The sequence below is a fragment of the Peromyscus eremicus genome, chromosome 1 (assembly GCF_949786415.1).
Source record: "Peromyscus eremicus chromosome 1, PerEre_H2_v1, whole genome shotgun sequence".
NCBI classification, from domain to species: Eukaryota; Metazoa; Chordata; class Mammalia; order Rodentia; family Cricetidae; genus Peromyscus; species Peromyscus eremicus.
This window is the reverse complement of record NC_081416.1, coordinates 62,931,535-62,945,457: the sequence shown is the minus strand read 5'-3', so window position 1 is coordinate 62,945,457 and position 13,923 is coordinate 62,931,535. Positions and strand designations below refer to the sequence as shown.

Below are 13,923 nucleotides of genomic sequence, written 5' to 3'. Positions count from 1 at the left end.
CAAATCTGAGAGGGGTCCTTGAGCCCTCCTCCCTCTGGCCTTCCCATGGCTCTCCATGCCCAGGCATCAAGTTCGCCCATGGCCCACCCGATGGCCCATCCCTGGACTGCAAGCTGGAGTACCTCCAGTGCCGCTCTGATCTCAGGTGAGGCCGATGACTCGGGCGGAACATGAACAAAGTTAGGGCGCATGCTCCTCTTCGACTTTTCGGGTGTCTGGATGGGAATCCAGCTGATGATCAGGCCTCGAGCCAGGGCGTCACAGAGCATGACGAGCATAACTGAGTCCCTGGAGGGTGTAGCATGAGAACTGTGACAGCCAGGGCAGTGCAGAGCTTAGCCCCATGCAGAACCGCACAGCACCACCCCCGCTCCTTCCGCCTCCCAGTCAAGGTGAGAGGATGGTTGAGGTTTAACATAGACCGTGGGTGAGTGCCCCGGAGCACCAGCTCATTTCCCCTCCCTCCCTTCCTTTCTTTTTTTCTTTCCTTCTTGACAGGTTCTCACTATGTTGCCCTGGTTGGCCTGGAACTCACTTTGTAGACCAGGCAAGCCTCAAATCCAACCTAACATGACGCTTTCAGACTTCTAATGTCTGCTGGGGAAACGTTAATCTAAGTTCTTGTTCACCTGGATAAGAAACACACAGTCATGGAGTCCCACCCTCTCCCCGCCCCCAGCCCAAGGTGGGATGACCACTGAGCTACTTCACAGAGTGCCTGGGCCTCTGCTGAGCTCTGCAATGGCGTGGAGCAGAGCCATCAAAGAGTAGTGTTGGAGCAGAGCCGGCAGAGGGCAGTGAAGCTGCTGTGAGAATCGTGGGTCATGGAGGCCGTGTCATCCAAGTGCAGGCTGAATGCCTCCTCCATGGACAGGTCTTAACCACGCCTACTGGTCTCTCAACTCATTGCCCCTACAATGGTCATGCCTGAGCCCACAGCTATGACTCCCAAACAGAAACAGGTGTGGTGCCCGCACCCACCCTTTGTAGTCAGTGGCCTTGAGGGTATTGAGGAGGTGGCACAGGGAATCCACCAGCTCCTTCTGCCTCCCGGCCAAGATGAGATGACGGTTGTGATTCAAAACATAGACCACGGCGTTCTGCACAATCCAGGACTCCCCTATCTCCTGCCCAATCTCTGCAGCACGCAGCCAGTTGCTCATGGCATACTGTGACAGGCTTTCTATCCAGGTTCTGAAACAACACCCGGGGCAGCAGTCAGCTCCACATCCGGCCTCCGCCTTCCCCATCCCAAACACCACTGCAGAAGTGAGTGAGGGCTCTCTGGGTCATCTCCACTTGGGTCTGGAGGGCGTTTCAGGCTGTCTGTCTAGGCCAGGGACCCAGGATCTAGAGAGATTGCTGGTGCTGCTCCCCTCATGCGACTTCTATTTTGTTTTACAGTCATTTGATTTGTCCAAGCCACTCGTAGCTGTGGCTTACAAACAGCCTAGGCTCTAACATGTATATGCTGCTTCATCCACAACTGGGTCTGGGCAAATGAAGCAGTTCTTCAACCCTTGGTCCAGAGCAGTGGTCCTCAACTCTCCAAATGCCGTGACCCTTTAACACAGTCCCTCATGTTGTGGTGACCTTCAACCATAAAATTATTTCATTGCTACTTCATAACTGATTTTGCTACTGTTGTGAACTGTATATAAAAACAACTGATATGCAGGATATCTGATACGTGACCCCAAAGGGGTTTCGACCTACAGGCTGAGAACCGCTGGTCTACAGGGTGGCTGGGACTCCGACCCACCTGTATGTGATCCACTCTGGATTGCTATCTGGTGGCTCAGGCACATAGCCAGCTGGGTGTTGGCTCAAGTCCTCAGGCGGGATGGCCCGGTCATTCAGTTCCACACCTTCCAAGCGCAGCAAGTGGACAGTGGCCTGTGAGGAAATAATTACAGTCACAGAAGTCACAGCAAGGCAGACCACCGCACTGGGGGAACACACAGAACACTCTTCTTTTGAAAAAGTCAGACACAAATGAAGAGTGCATCATGGACCTCCACACCCCATCTGCCTCAACAGCCTGCCAATTCGTGCATCCCAAGGAGAGGGGGCTTCTTTCAGAAGCACAGCCTACATCCATCATCACACTCTGGCAAGTAGGCCGAACAGTCTTCCTGTTCTCCTATGGCAGCTGGCCGACTGTTTCTCTGAAGCCTCCCAAACTTGCTCTGCAACATCAAAGGCTTTTGCAAAGCCCAGCCGGCAGGTAGGTGGGGTGGGAGGACATGGGTCGGGCCAACCCTTGCTGGCAGACCAGTTAGTCAATCCCAGCCGCTGGTCTCCTTGCATGTCCGCTCTCAGCACTGCGGCCTGGCAGTTTGCTACCTGAGCACAGGGGCTGTCTTGGGTCACACCGCCGTGTCACCGGACTCTGATGGAATAAACCACTGAGTGTCCCCAGCCTCTGCTTTGTGCACACTGAGTGAAACCAAAGGAAATGCTGTACCACTGTGAGGGCGAAACAGATGGCCAAGGTTGCCTCTGACATGGGCACAGGTGTGGGAAGCTGAGAGCTCACATCGAGGGCTTTGGGTACAGCTAGGTCACAATACATGTGGTTAGCTTTGGGTCTCGGTACCCCGTCTGTAAAGGACTATTGGTTCTGGGGAACCAAGATCCAGCCCAAGCCTCTGCTGAGCCTGCAGAGTCATACGGCAGAGATCACATCTCCTTCAAGAGCTTCCTAAGTCATCTCCAAGTTCAATCCCCAAATACAACTTCACACCCAGAATGCAGAAATTATTTCCCACAAAAAAAAAATTGACACCAACACACACCACAAGGCATCTCAATTCACACTTTTCTCACGCAGTCTTCCAAGAACTGAATTAATTTTGTCTCCCTAATGTATAGTTTTGTTTAGGGATGTGTATGCCGAGGGGAGCCCAGCCCGTATGACAAGTCTCTCTGGTGTGTTAATGGCCACATCACCACCAGCAGCTACAATGGCCAAGACCTTCATGACGCACCTCAGCACTGAGGAATGACACCTCCGCGATCTTCCTCAGCAGGTCAGGGGACATACGCTTTTGCAGGACCACCTCAGATGTCCCCCCGTCAGGCATGGAGCCGTCCACGCCTTTTTTCTTCTTCCCTGAGGGAAGAGCAGCAGGGAAAGATAGGCTCTCTTTGAACAAGCAAAGACATAGCAGTTCCTTCCCCACCCACCTGTTGCCCAAATCTCTGCCCAGCTCTTTGTGGGACGAGTCCTTCAAGAAGGACAGCATGTAACCCTCACTGTTACTATCGGTCAGTTTTAAGTACAGCTGCCACTCAGTATTGCTGGGACCCCCAGGGGTACTGAGGCACAGTCTTTTTATAAAATGGTGTCATGTACACATGGAACCTATACAATCCTCCTTTGAACTATATATCAGCTGTAGTGGACGGTGATACCATTTGCAATGTACGCACTGTGTGGATCACTGTTAAAGGGCAATGGTCAAGGTTAATGGCCAGGAACCAGCATGTGTATGCTCAGCATAGATGTTTGTTTTCTTGCCAATATTTTCAAGCCTTTGTGGTTGACCTTGTGGATATAAAGCCAGGAAGTGGCCAACTGGCTCTGGGTTGCATCCTTTGCTTGGTGTCCCTTGGTGGGATCGACTGGTTCGGAGGTGCTGTGGCTGCCACAGGCACCAGAGGTGGATGAAGCCCTAAAGCCCAGTCCACCCACATGCCAAGGGGACACACACCTCGTCTTAGCTTTGAGGTCTTCTTTGACTTGATATTGTCATACAGAAGGCAGAAGCGGGTTGCTGTGCGACAGACATCGCATACGTCTTGCTTCCAGGCAACCTTGGCCAGCTCAGCCCAAATTGCAATCCTGCTCATCAAGATCCAGGTGGTAAAAAGGAAGCACGGGTGAGATTAGGAACACCTGGAGGACTGTTCCAGGGGAGAGCCACCCTACAGCATTACAGCATCCAGGTGCCGAGTACTGGCTTGAGACACAGAAGTGCAACGGACTGAGCGTGTGAACGGAAAGACAGTCCTGGATAGTGGGGTCATAATTCAGGGGTCATAGCTGGAGCAATTCATAGGGTCAAGGCCCAGAAGTCAGAGGTAGGGCTGTCCCCAAGGTCATGTGCAGCTCTCTGGCTGTCCTCTCCCCAGGGTCAGTGACTCTTCTGGTCATTTAACAATGATAAATCCCCCCGCCCCAGAATTCATTTTCCTGCATACAGTGTGGATGGGTCTCCCTGGGTTGGGGACTCCTGTGGAAGCCATGGCCAGCACACACTAATAAGTAGCTCAGTTGTTGCACAGGAAAAAGCCACACCCTCAGCACAGAGGCTGCACATGGAATGTCCACGGCTTGCCAGCTCTCACAGGGTCCCAGGTAGACCTGGTCCCAGGTCTCAGCAGACAGACCCTCCTGGACAGCCTCGATGCAGGTGTGCCTCTGTCCCTCCTTCCTGGCTCACCTCTCCTTGTCGTTCTCATTGCCCAGACGCCGCAGGTGTCCAGCGGCTTTATCCACACTGAGGATGTGATGTCGAGCTTTGGCACAGAGGTAGGTGAAGCGACCCCTGGTTTTCCCAGTGGAAACTGAAAGCAGGCAACATCCAAGCTGAGGAGGTGGGCCAGGGTTGGGCGCGGGATAGCGCCGCTGACCCAGACAAGTGGGACCAAGGTCTGCAATGAGGTTTTGACATCTGAGCTCATTCTAGGGTTATGAAGAGGCCCCAACACCAGGGCATCTTTAGTGCTTTTGGACCAGCAATGACATTGAGCTATTATGGAGTGTGTGTAGCTTCCAGCCCTCAGAGACAGCCTACGTTAGCTCAGAAACACCAGGCCTCTGACCTGTCCCCCCACATCCTGAGCTCTCAGGCAGCACCCACTATTCATTTCCAAGCTCAACGGTTATGTCTGCTTGACGTAAAGGTTCTGAACCACTGCCCTTCTTCCAGATCTAAGATGAGCGCCCACCCAGAGCTCAACTTCACAGTGAGAACCAGCTGTCCAGTGCAGAGCCAGGCTCAGGAGACACCAGATAGGAAACTGGGGCTTTGCGGGGACGGGGGGGCGGGGGGAGAAGAGGGGAGAAGCATCTCTTCTCAGGTGATCTCCTGCATCCTTTGTGCTGCCATCTATAACATAGATATTGACTTCCTGGGGTACCCTCCCCCCTGAGTCCCCCGCCTTGCTAAGTCCTCGGCGTCTCCTACAGGTGCCAGCTTGGCACTATGTCCCCCGGTGAAAATGGAGACTCTAGGTCAGCTGTGTATGGTTATCTAATGAAACGAACCAACCAAGTGGGATGGGCCCAGCCATGTCATGTCAACAGACCTACAGCTGCTCAGACAGAGGGTCAAAACCAAACCAGAGCCACAACAAGGCCCAAGGATACAGTGGAGCCAGAAAGGTAGCTCCTGGGCCAGAAGGGCTTTATTTTCAGAGACTTCATCCCAGCACAGGGCCATGACTCCAGCCTCCCTTTCTCACCCCTTGTCTTGGGCCCACAACGTGGACTACAGCCAACGCAACTGTCATCTCCAGGGCTCACATCCCTCTAACACTTCATCAGAGCTGTGCTGGAGGAAGCTCCAGGAGAGTGCCCCCACCAACTAAGACCTGTCTGCGGCTCCAGCGACAATGGCGCTGCCTATCTGGCCAGAGTTGCTGGTTGTCCCTGAGAGCTGGGCCCAGCAGCCACGACTAGGGTATAGCACAACCCTGTTTCTACCCTGGGGACAAAGTAAGTGGCCCAGGTAAGTGAAATCTACTCGGCTTTGATACAAAGAGCACCCAGAGCTGCCATCTTTGGTCCTCAGATGGTACTGTGGGCTGAATTGTGTCCCCCAGACAGGCTGCTTCCAAGCTCTGCCCTTGGGACGCCAAAAGAAAGCCTTGTTTTCAAGAGATGGGGGTCTGAATAGGTGATAAGGTTGAAGAGACCATCAGGAGGCCCTATGCTCACTCTATGGCTGAGTCTTGTACAAAGAGGGTATTGGGGTAGACATATATGACAGCCAGTGAAGACAAAAAGCAAAGATGACTATCTACAAGCCATGGGAGATGGCACCAAGAAAGACCAGCCCATCACATCCCCGTCACAGATGTCCAGCATCTAGAACAGTGATGTTAAGTTCTGGCTGTGGTACACTGCTACTAATAGCCACCTGTAGACACAATCCTTCTCTAGTACTTCCGGAGACTAATATGGTGTATCACAAGGTCAAGGGCAGTGAGGTCAAGGGCAGCACTTAACCTTTGGCCTCATTTTCGCTGTCCAGCACGATCTGGAAGGTGTCAGGTGCGAGGGCCAGGCCTGCATTCACCAGGAGTGCACGCTTCTTCCGGGCACTGTCTTTCAGGGTGGCTTTCTTTGCCTGCGGACAGTATGATATGCACGATGTCTGAGGTAGCCCCTCCCCTGGGACACCTGAGACTCTCAAGGTATCCTATGGTTCCACCCTCAGGCAACAGAGCTCCCACAGGCCTTCTGGATGCCAGACAGACCTTGGGTAGCTAAGCTTGGGCCTCATGATTGGGTCTGCATGGTCCCTAAGGCTCTCTCTGTCCCAGGGTTCCCCCTTAGCCTCTTCATTTGAAGGCTGGCCCCACAACAGGTTGGGGCTGTACCTGTTCAATGGCCATGGTGGCCTTGTCCTCGGGGCGGTCAGGGGACTGGTAGAGCATGGTACACAACTGCAGCCGGTTGTAAGCTATCTTCATCTTGTCCTGGTAGAGGCCTAGGCTGTCCAGGCGCATGGCCTTCTGCAGGTGCTCCATGGCGGGCTCCAGCCGGTCCTCATCCTGCTCAATATATGCCAACTCCATGTGGACTTGGCAGCGCATCATGGTCATGAGGCTAGAGAGAACAGCACATGTGAGGAAGCCATGGTGGGCTGCTAGTGTGCCTGTGGGGCTTTTGTCCAGTCACCAGCAAGAGGCATGGCATGACATGGCTGCCCAGAGCCCTGCTCTCCAGCCTCCTTCCTGTCTTGTCTAGAAACCTCACAAAGGGAGAGAAAATCTGCAGTGGTTGTTACAGGCCACTGGAGACATGCTCACTGAGCCTTGGGCCCAGGCTGAGAAGAAGCAGACAGAGAAAAGTTTAGTGTGGTGCTTCCTGCTGTGACATGAGCACAAGGGCAAACTCAGCCTTCCCATGGCCACCCAGATATCACTGCCACCCCACTCTCTACTGTGATGCTCCTCTGTCCCCTGGAATATATTTGGTGTCAATGCTGCAGTCCATTGTCTTTACTCTGATGGATACGCTGGACGTCTGCCCAGGAGGCTTAGCCACACTCTGGCTGGAGCTCAGCCAGGCTTAGAGAAGCCCCTGCACCCGAGTAAAAGCTTTATGCAGTAGTGATGGGGGGGAGGCACCTTAAGCAGTGCCACAGGACACAGAGCTAACAACCTACGGGCTACGGGATGGTGATGTTCTAGGACCCATAGGTTCATTGACTTTCTACCAAGATGGAGAAAGAAAAGTGATAGTAATGTTCCCCTGACCACAGGGTAATAGAAATACTATGAGGCTTTGCAGAGAAGTGTAAAGACCCTGTGGTAACAGGTATTAGCGCTCTGCTAACCCAAAGGATCAGGGATCTGGGGCACCATGGCGCCTACTGTGGATGGAATAAGAGAGGCCCATGTGAAACTTGTCAGGAACTGACATCAGGAGTCATTCATAAAGAGAAGCCCACAGGGGACCAGAAATGAAAACCACAATCAGCAGATGTAAAACCAGAGTTCACAGCCTGAAAACAAGCCAGATAGCTGGCCCAAGGCTCCAGCTGCTTCTGCTTCCAACTAGCATAAAGTCACTCAGTCACCCATACCATCTGAAAAAAGATCTAATAAGAGGGCAGCTGTTTCTAGGTACTGATGCTGGATAGCATAAAATCAGGGTCCCTTGGAAGGAGACTCATGAAGGAAGTAGCCATGGGCTCCTGAGAGGCAGAGCAGGTGGCCACTGACTGAACAGGCAGCAGTTAGAGCATGGACTTGCTGAACAGCAGGGATCTCTGGTCCTCTTCCTCCAGCCAAAACACAAAGCTTAGCCTGAAGAAAGCCTGTGTCATAGGTAAATTCTCTCTGAAATGGGTATAGGAAACACCTGGACCCCCAGAGGTACATTAGAGCGAGGTGGACCAGCCAATGTGATTTTAAGACCATCAGCCAACATTAAATTGCCCTTAAAAAATAAAACAACACTTCTTTTAAAATGGCAGCAATCATGGTGGTCCATTCATAGTACTTGGGAAGCAGAGGCAGGAGGATCATTGCAAGCTGGAGGCCAACCTGATTTATATAACAAATTGAAGGCTAGTCAGGGACACATTGTCTACAAGCTACGTAGGAGCCTGTCTTAAACAAACAAAAATGCAAAGACTCCATAGGATACTACCTGCAATGCTTAACATAGAATCACTAGTCATTAGTAATGCCAGGAGATGGAAGGGTCAGGACACAGGGTCAAGACACAGATAGGCTGGCTGTTGGGTTTTGCAGATAAGTTTTTTAAAGTAGACATCACAATATACATGTCATGAATCTGCTCACAAAAAGTGAAAACAGTGTTAACAAGTAAATGTGAGACCCAAAAGCTGTAGTAAGGGAAAGAAGAACCATTCTAGACTTGTATGATGGCAGAGTGGACAGCCAGGAAGATCGTGAGCCTGGAAACAGAAATGGCCTGATCAGAAGACTGGAGATAAAAAGAATTAAAAAACCAAGCAGTGTCCAGGAACTGTGAGGAACATCCCACATTCTGCATGTGTATAGCCAGCATCCCATTTCTGGAATGTACTCAAAGAAACAATAGCTCATAACTCTCCAAATCTTATAAAAGTGTCATTTAATATACTTGAATTATATTAAAGTTTTAAAGGGCTCCTGGGGATATTCTAATCAACACGCTGAAAGGTTAAAGAGACAGGCTTAAAAACAGGAGGGGGAACAGTGCACACAGAGATCAACACTGCACTGAACCATCGGTCAGATGACGGAGAGGGAAGAAAAACCCTCTGCAAGGTGTTTAAAGAACCAATCCTGCAGCCAGTAACAAGCAACAGTTTCTGAAACTGAGGGTGTGGGATTCGTTCAGATCAGCAGGGCTGAGGGTGTACACCAGTCATGCCCTGCGCTCTGGGATGGGTGCCCGCCAGCTGGAGAAATCTGCTCTGTGGAAGAAGGAGATGATCCTGGAATTTGCAATGATGAGGTGAACGTAAGAGGCCACGTTTTCCCAGAATGAAAAGAATGCCAGCAGCAGGCACAGATTAACTGTGGTGTGGCCCCATGGTTTGCACGAGGCTGTCATCTCTGTGGTTGGAGAGAGGGATGGTGGGAACTGAATGCCTTATACAGGCTGTGCTAGGTAAAGGGAGCCCAGTCGTGACCTTGGAGGAGCCTATCTCCTAAGAGATACATAAAAGCAAGGAAGCCAACAGAAGGAAGAAGGAATTCTAGAACATTCAGCGAGCTCCTGGGGATGGAGCATTGGCAGGATGAAGAGAGGAAAGGCATACTGATGAGCGTATGATGAGGCTGCTCACCTCAAAGCAATGTCTGGTAGACAAGCTGTGCCACAATGGGCATGGGGAACCGGCATGTTGGAGTCTGCATCAAATGACACAGAATGCCAGGCTAGGCATGCACACAGCTTTAATGGAGAGTGCATCTGCCAGAGCAGAGGGAGGGCGGTGGCATCACACCCTGGCTAGGACATGCAATGGTCCCTTCCCTGGGATCTTCACAAGTAACAAAAGCCAGGATGCTGAGCATGAGCCATGTGACCACCCCATGCATGGGGACACAGTGCTCTGGGGAAGGGCTTACTCATTTCGGTCCAGACTTAGAGACTGTCTGTAAGATGAATCTTAAATGGTCTTATTAATAAAAAAAAAAAGAAAAACAACTCAGTGCCAGCTATTGGGGTAAATTCTGAAAGATCAGAGAGACAGAACAAGCCACCGCTAACCTCACCTCGCCAATCATCAGCTGATCCTGTTTCCTCACACTGGAAGCCTCTAAGTCCTCATCCGAATGGATCTCAGCTGAACTGCTGCTCAAAGTCTGAAAGCTTAAAAGCCTCTAGTTCCTGGTCCTCACGCCTTATAGACTTTTATGCTTCCTGCCATCACCTCCTGGGATTAAAAGCATGTATGTGTCTTTCTCAAGCAAGACATGAGATCTCAAGTCTGGTGTGTACCACCATGCCTGGCTCTGTTTCCAGTGTGGCCTTGAAGTCACAGGGATCCAGATGGATCTCTGCCTCCCTAGTGATAGGATTAAAGGTGTGAGTGCCACCATTTTCTGGCCTCTATGTCTGTCTAGTGGCTGTTCTGTTCTCTAACACCAGATAAGTTTATTAGGGTGCACAATATATTGGGGGACACAATAAACTGTTTAAGACTGAAGACCTTCCCAGGATATAGACAACCAGACAAGCACACCCTGGGCATGGATGATTTCACTGTTGATTATGGGAAACATGACAAGTAGTTGTATTGGCTCCTCTGGAAAGAGATTTTAGAATGGCACCTCACAAGTCATCGTATAAAGCCAGCATGACCTTGATGTTAAACTGGCAGAGACATAAGGTCTGCTCAAGCAGGTCACCAAAACAGACAGTTGTATGTCAACAGCACAGGAAAGACACTTGCTCACACAGGGAAATAAAAAGCATCTACTGTTGAATACAAGTACACATCCACAGTACAGCTGAAGTCTAGGGATACATAAAACTGTGAGGATGTGGGATGACAGGGACCCTGCAGTATGGTGTGAGCAAAGGGAGGTGCACTTAGAAGGAGTCTTTGGGTATGATGATAGCCTGTCCACAACATGCCCATAATGGCTACTGAGGATACACTTACAAGTCTCTCTCCAGATAATCACCACCACCATACACTGACAGGCAGATAGCTTGAGGACTGTTTACACCATGAGGCGTCTTGATCTAGGTTGCCTGGGTGACTGAAAAGCATCAGCTGAACAAGTGAAGCCGGCCTCTTGTACCTGTGCACCCCACAGATGATGCCGAGAACAGGATGCACACACCCTGGACTCTGTCTGTAATACTAAAAATCCCTATCCCGGTTCTCCCCCCACTAAGAGCCCCAGGGGATAACACAGGAGAAATGGTGCCCACCTATCAACCTTTTCCAGAATCTCGGCGATGGTGGTCAGTGGCTTTCGGAGGTAGCACCTCAGGTTGCGCTGCAGGAGGGGCAGGCAGATGTTCCACTGGGCGGTGCACAGCACGTGGATGGTCTTGGGGTCACCCAAACGGATGGCCCGCTGCAGTGTGATGTCCAGTCTCTTAATGATGTCCAGCTGGTTCTGTAGGGGGCATGTTGGGTGGCTGGCTGAGGGTTGTGAGACTAGGATGGGAAACTTGTTATGGTCACGGAAAAGCCAGTGCTGGGGATGGCAACTGGGGTAGACGGCAGATTAGGGGGTCAGGCATACGGTATCTCCAGGTCATCAGACCAGGGCCCTAATCCCTCTGAGAATGCCACAGACCTATTCTGTGGTGGGCACTTTATGATGAGACACTCAGCCAAAAGGCTTAGATACAGCTCTGGTTCATTGTGTTTCTTGACCCCCAAATGGGGTTAGAGTCCATTTGTTTCTTATTGGAGTGTACTCATCAGGACCTGTGTCTTTCATTCACTACCCAAGAAGACTCACCTCTGGTTTGTGTTGTGTGTCCTTTCCAGCAAGAACGCTCCAGGTTGGAACTTCAGAATCCATGGAACACACTCACCATGCCCTGAGCCTTCATCAAACCCCACACCCATTCTATTCTCAGCCGCATCCCCCGAGGCCTCTGGCTTCCTGCCCCCAGGCACCTCAGGGCCACCTACCAGTGCTCTCAAAGCTAGCCTGACCCCCGTGATCCTGGGTCCAGGGGAACTCTGACTTGGGCTTAAGGCTTTACCTCCACGGCTCCTCGAAGATATATTTTAAGTTTGCTCTCCAGTCTCAAAGCTTCTAATTCACACTCCAGGCCTTCAATTTCCAGCAGCATGCCAGGATCCTGCGGATGCAGATTGGAACTTGGAGCACAAAGACATAAATGACAGCAATCACGCACATTCATCAGCCTTAAAGACCTTGAAATGCCTTGAATTCCCAGAAGAAACAGAAACCAGAAAATGGACAATCAGAGAACAGTGCCAAGTCACGGGAGAAAAATGGAACGTGTGTCAAAAGATACAAAGGGAGAGAGACTTTCTGAAACCTTTTAACAGGGGGAATAAAAAACCTCACTGATTTTAGAGGACCTTGCACTTTTCTTTATTTTTTTCATTTCTCTCTCTCTCTCTCTCTCTCTCTCTCTCTCTCTCTCTCTCTCTCTCTCTCTCTCTCTCTCTTTTGAAAAAAAAATGCAGGGTCTCACATTATAGCCAAGACTTCCCTGGAACTCATTCTATAGCTCAGGAAGGCTTTGAACTCACACCAGTCCTGCCTCAGTTTCCTGAGTGTTGGGATTATAGAAGTAAGCCACCACACCTGACCTAAATTTTAAAAAAAATCATGTAAATATATGTGTTTAAATATGGGAATCAGAGGGCAACTTGCAAGAATATTAGCACTCTCCTTTTGAAATGTGGATTCTAAGGATCAAACTCAGGTCCTTAGGTTCGGGGGCAAGTACCTCTACACACTGAGTCCTCTCATCAGCCTCTGGTTTAAATTCTTCTCTTTTTTATTGAGAATTACATATGTGCATATTATGTGTTTTGATCAAACTCACTCCCACTCACTCCCCTCTAGCTCTAATCTTTACCACCTCTATTCCCTCCAAATTTCATGTGTTGACTTAAAAAAAAAAACTACAGAGTCTACCTATTGCTGTCAGCATGTGCATTGGTACAGAGCCATCCAGCAGAGTATGGGCAGCCTCCCCGGGGTGACATCCCTGATGAAAATGGCCCCTCCTTCCCTGAGCAGTCATCAGTTGCCAATAGTTTCTCAGCTAGTTGTGGGACTTTCTGACTTCACTGCATGCTGAGATTTGTGTGTGACTTTATCTTGTCACAGATACAGTCAGTCCACGTGGGCAACGTCCCAGGAGACACTGTTTCCCGGTTGCCATTCACGTGTCTGGCTCTTACACTCTTCCCACTCACACTTCTGCAATAATTCTGAGCTTCGGGAGGTAGGGTATGATACAGATGTCCCATTTAGGGCTGAGCACTCTGCAATTTCTTATTCTCTGCATGTTGACCAGTTGTGTTAATCTTCTATTATAAGAAACTTCTCTCACAAGATTAAGTGATGCACTTATCTGTGACTATGATAGGACTTTAGGAGTCAGTCTATTGATTTATCTATTCAGCAGAATAATAACGGCAGCTTCTCCCCTAGAGCCTACAACCTGCCTGGCCTTGGATTCTTGGCCACATTAAGGGTGCCAGGCATGAGTTCTACCATGTGGAGTGGCCTTAAAGCTGATCAGAAAGTGGCTGGTTTCTCCCCTAACATATGCGCCGCTATTGTACCAGTGGGCATATCATGTTAGGCCTTTTGTTACTGTAGGTCACGTGACTCGCAACTAGTAAGACTAATGACAACTTTTCTCCCTTGGTAGTGTGTTTAGAACCGGTACTCTGAAAGCTAGAGTAGGGTATGAAGCTTCCACGTACCAGCTGACTTCGCTACATTCTGTGACTAAAGTATGTGGTGAATTCAGCAATAGAGTCTTACCATCAAGTTTTGGAAGCTCAATAGCAATATTCTGTGATGTTGGGGTGGGGTGGTTTGTTTAAGACCCTGGCTTAAATTTTTAAATAATGAAACTAGCTTCCAACCTCTATGAAATTTAGCAACTGTGTTTTATTGCATTCCTGCCTGGGGTCCTGGCATCAAGCAGCAAAAGCTTCTGATTTTGGTATGAGGTACCCTGCCCTTGTGGGAGGGCATACA

At 50.2% G+C, this 13,923-nt stretch overlaps 1 protein-coding gene across 1 annotated transcript in view; it reads right to left on the bottom strand.

Moving 5' to 3' along the window:
* The window catches only part of Cfap46 (cilia and flagella associated protein 46), a 93,117-nt gene that overhangs the window by 62,483 nt on the left and 16,711 nt on the right, over positions 1 to 13,923 (bottom strand). The window contains exons 10-19 of the mRNA XM_059256328.1: positions 11,933 to 12,031; positions 11,141 to 11,331; positions 6,613 to 6,841; positions 6,239 to 6,359; positions 4,449 to 4,572; positions 3,717 to 3,847; positions 2,991 to 3,115; positions 1,763 to 1,896; positions 982 to 1,194; positions 123 to 288 (exon numbers count right to left, since the gene is read on the bottom strand). Coding sequence (XP_059112311.1) covers positions 123 to 288; positions 982 to 1,194; positions 1,763 to 1,896; positions 2,991 to 3,115; positions 3,717 to 3,847; positions 4,449 to 4,572; positions 6,239 to 6,359; positions 6,613 to 6,841; positions 11,141 to 11,331; positions 11,933 to 12,031 — 1,533 coding nt within the window. The remainder of the gene's footprint in view (positions 1 to 122; positions 289 to 981; positions 1,195 to 1,762; positions 1,897 to 2,990; positions 3,116 to 3,716; positions 3,848 to 4,448; positions 4,573 to 6,238; positions 6,360 to 6,612; positions 6,842 to 11,140; positions 11,332 to 11,932; positions 12,032 to 13,923) is intronic.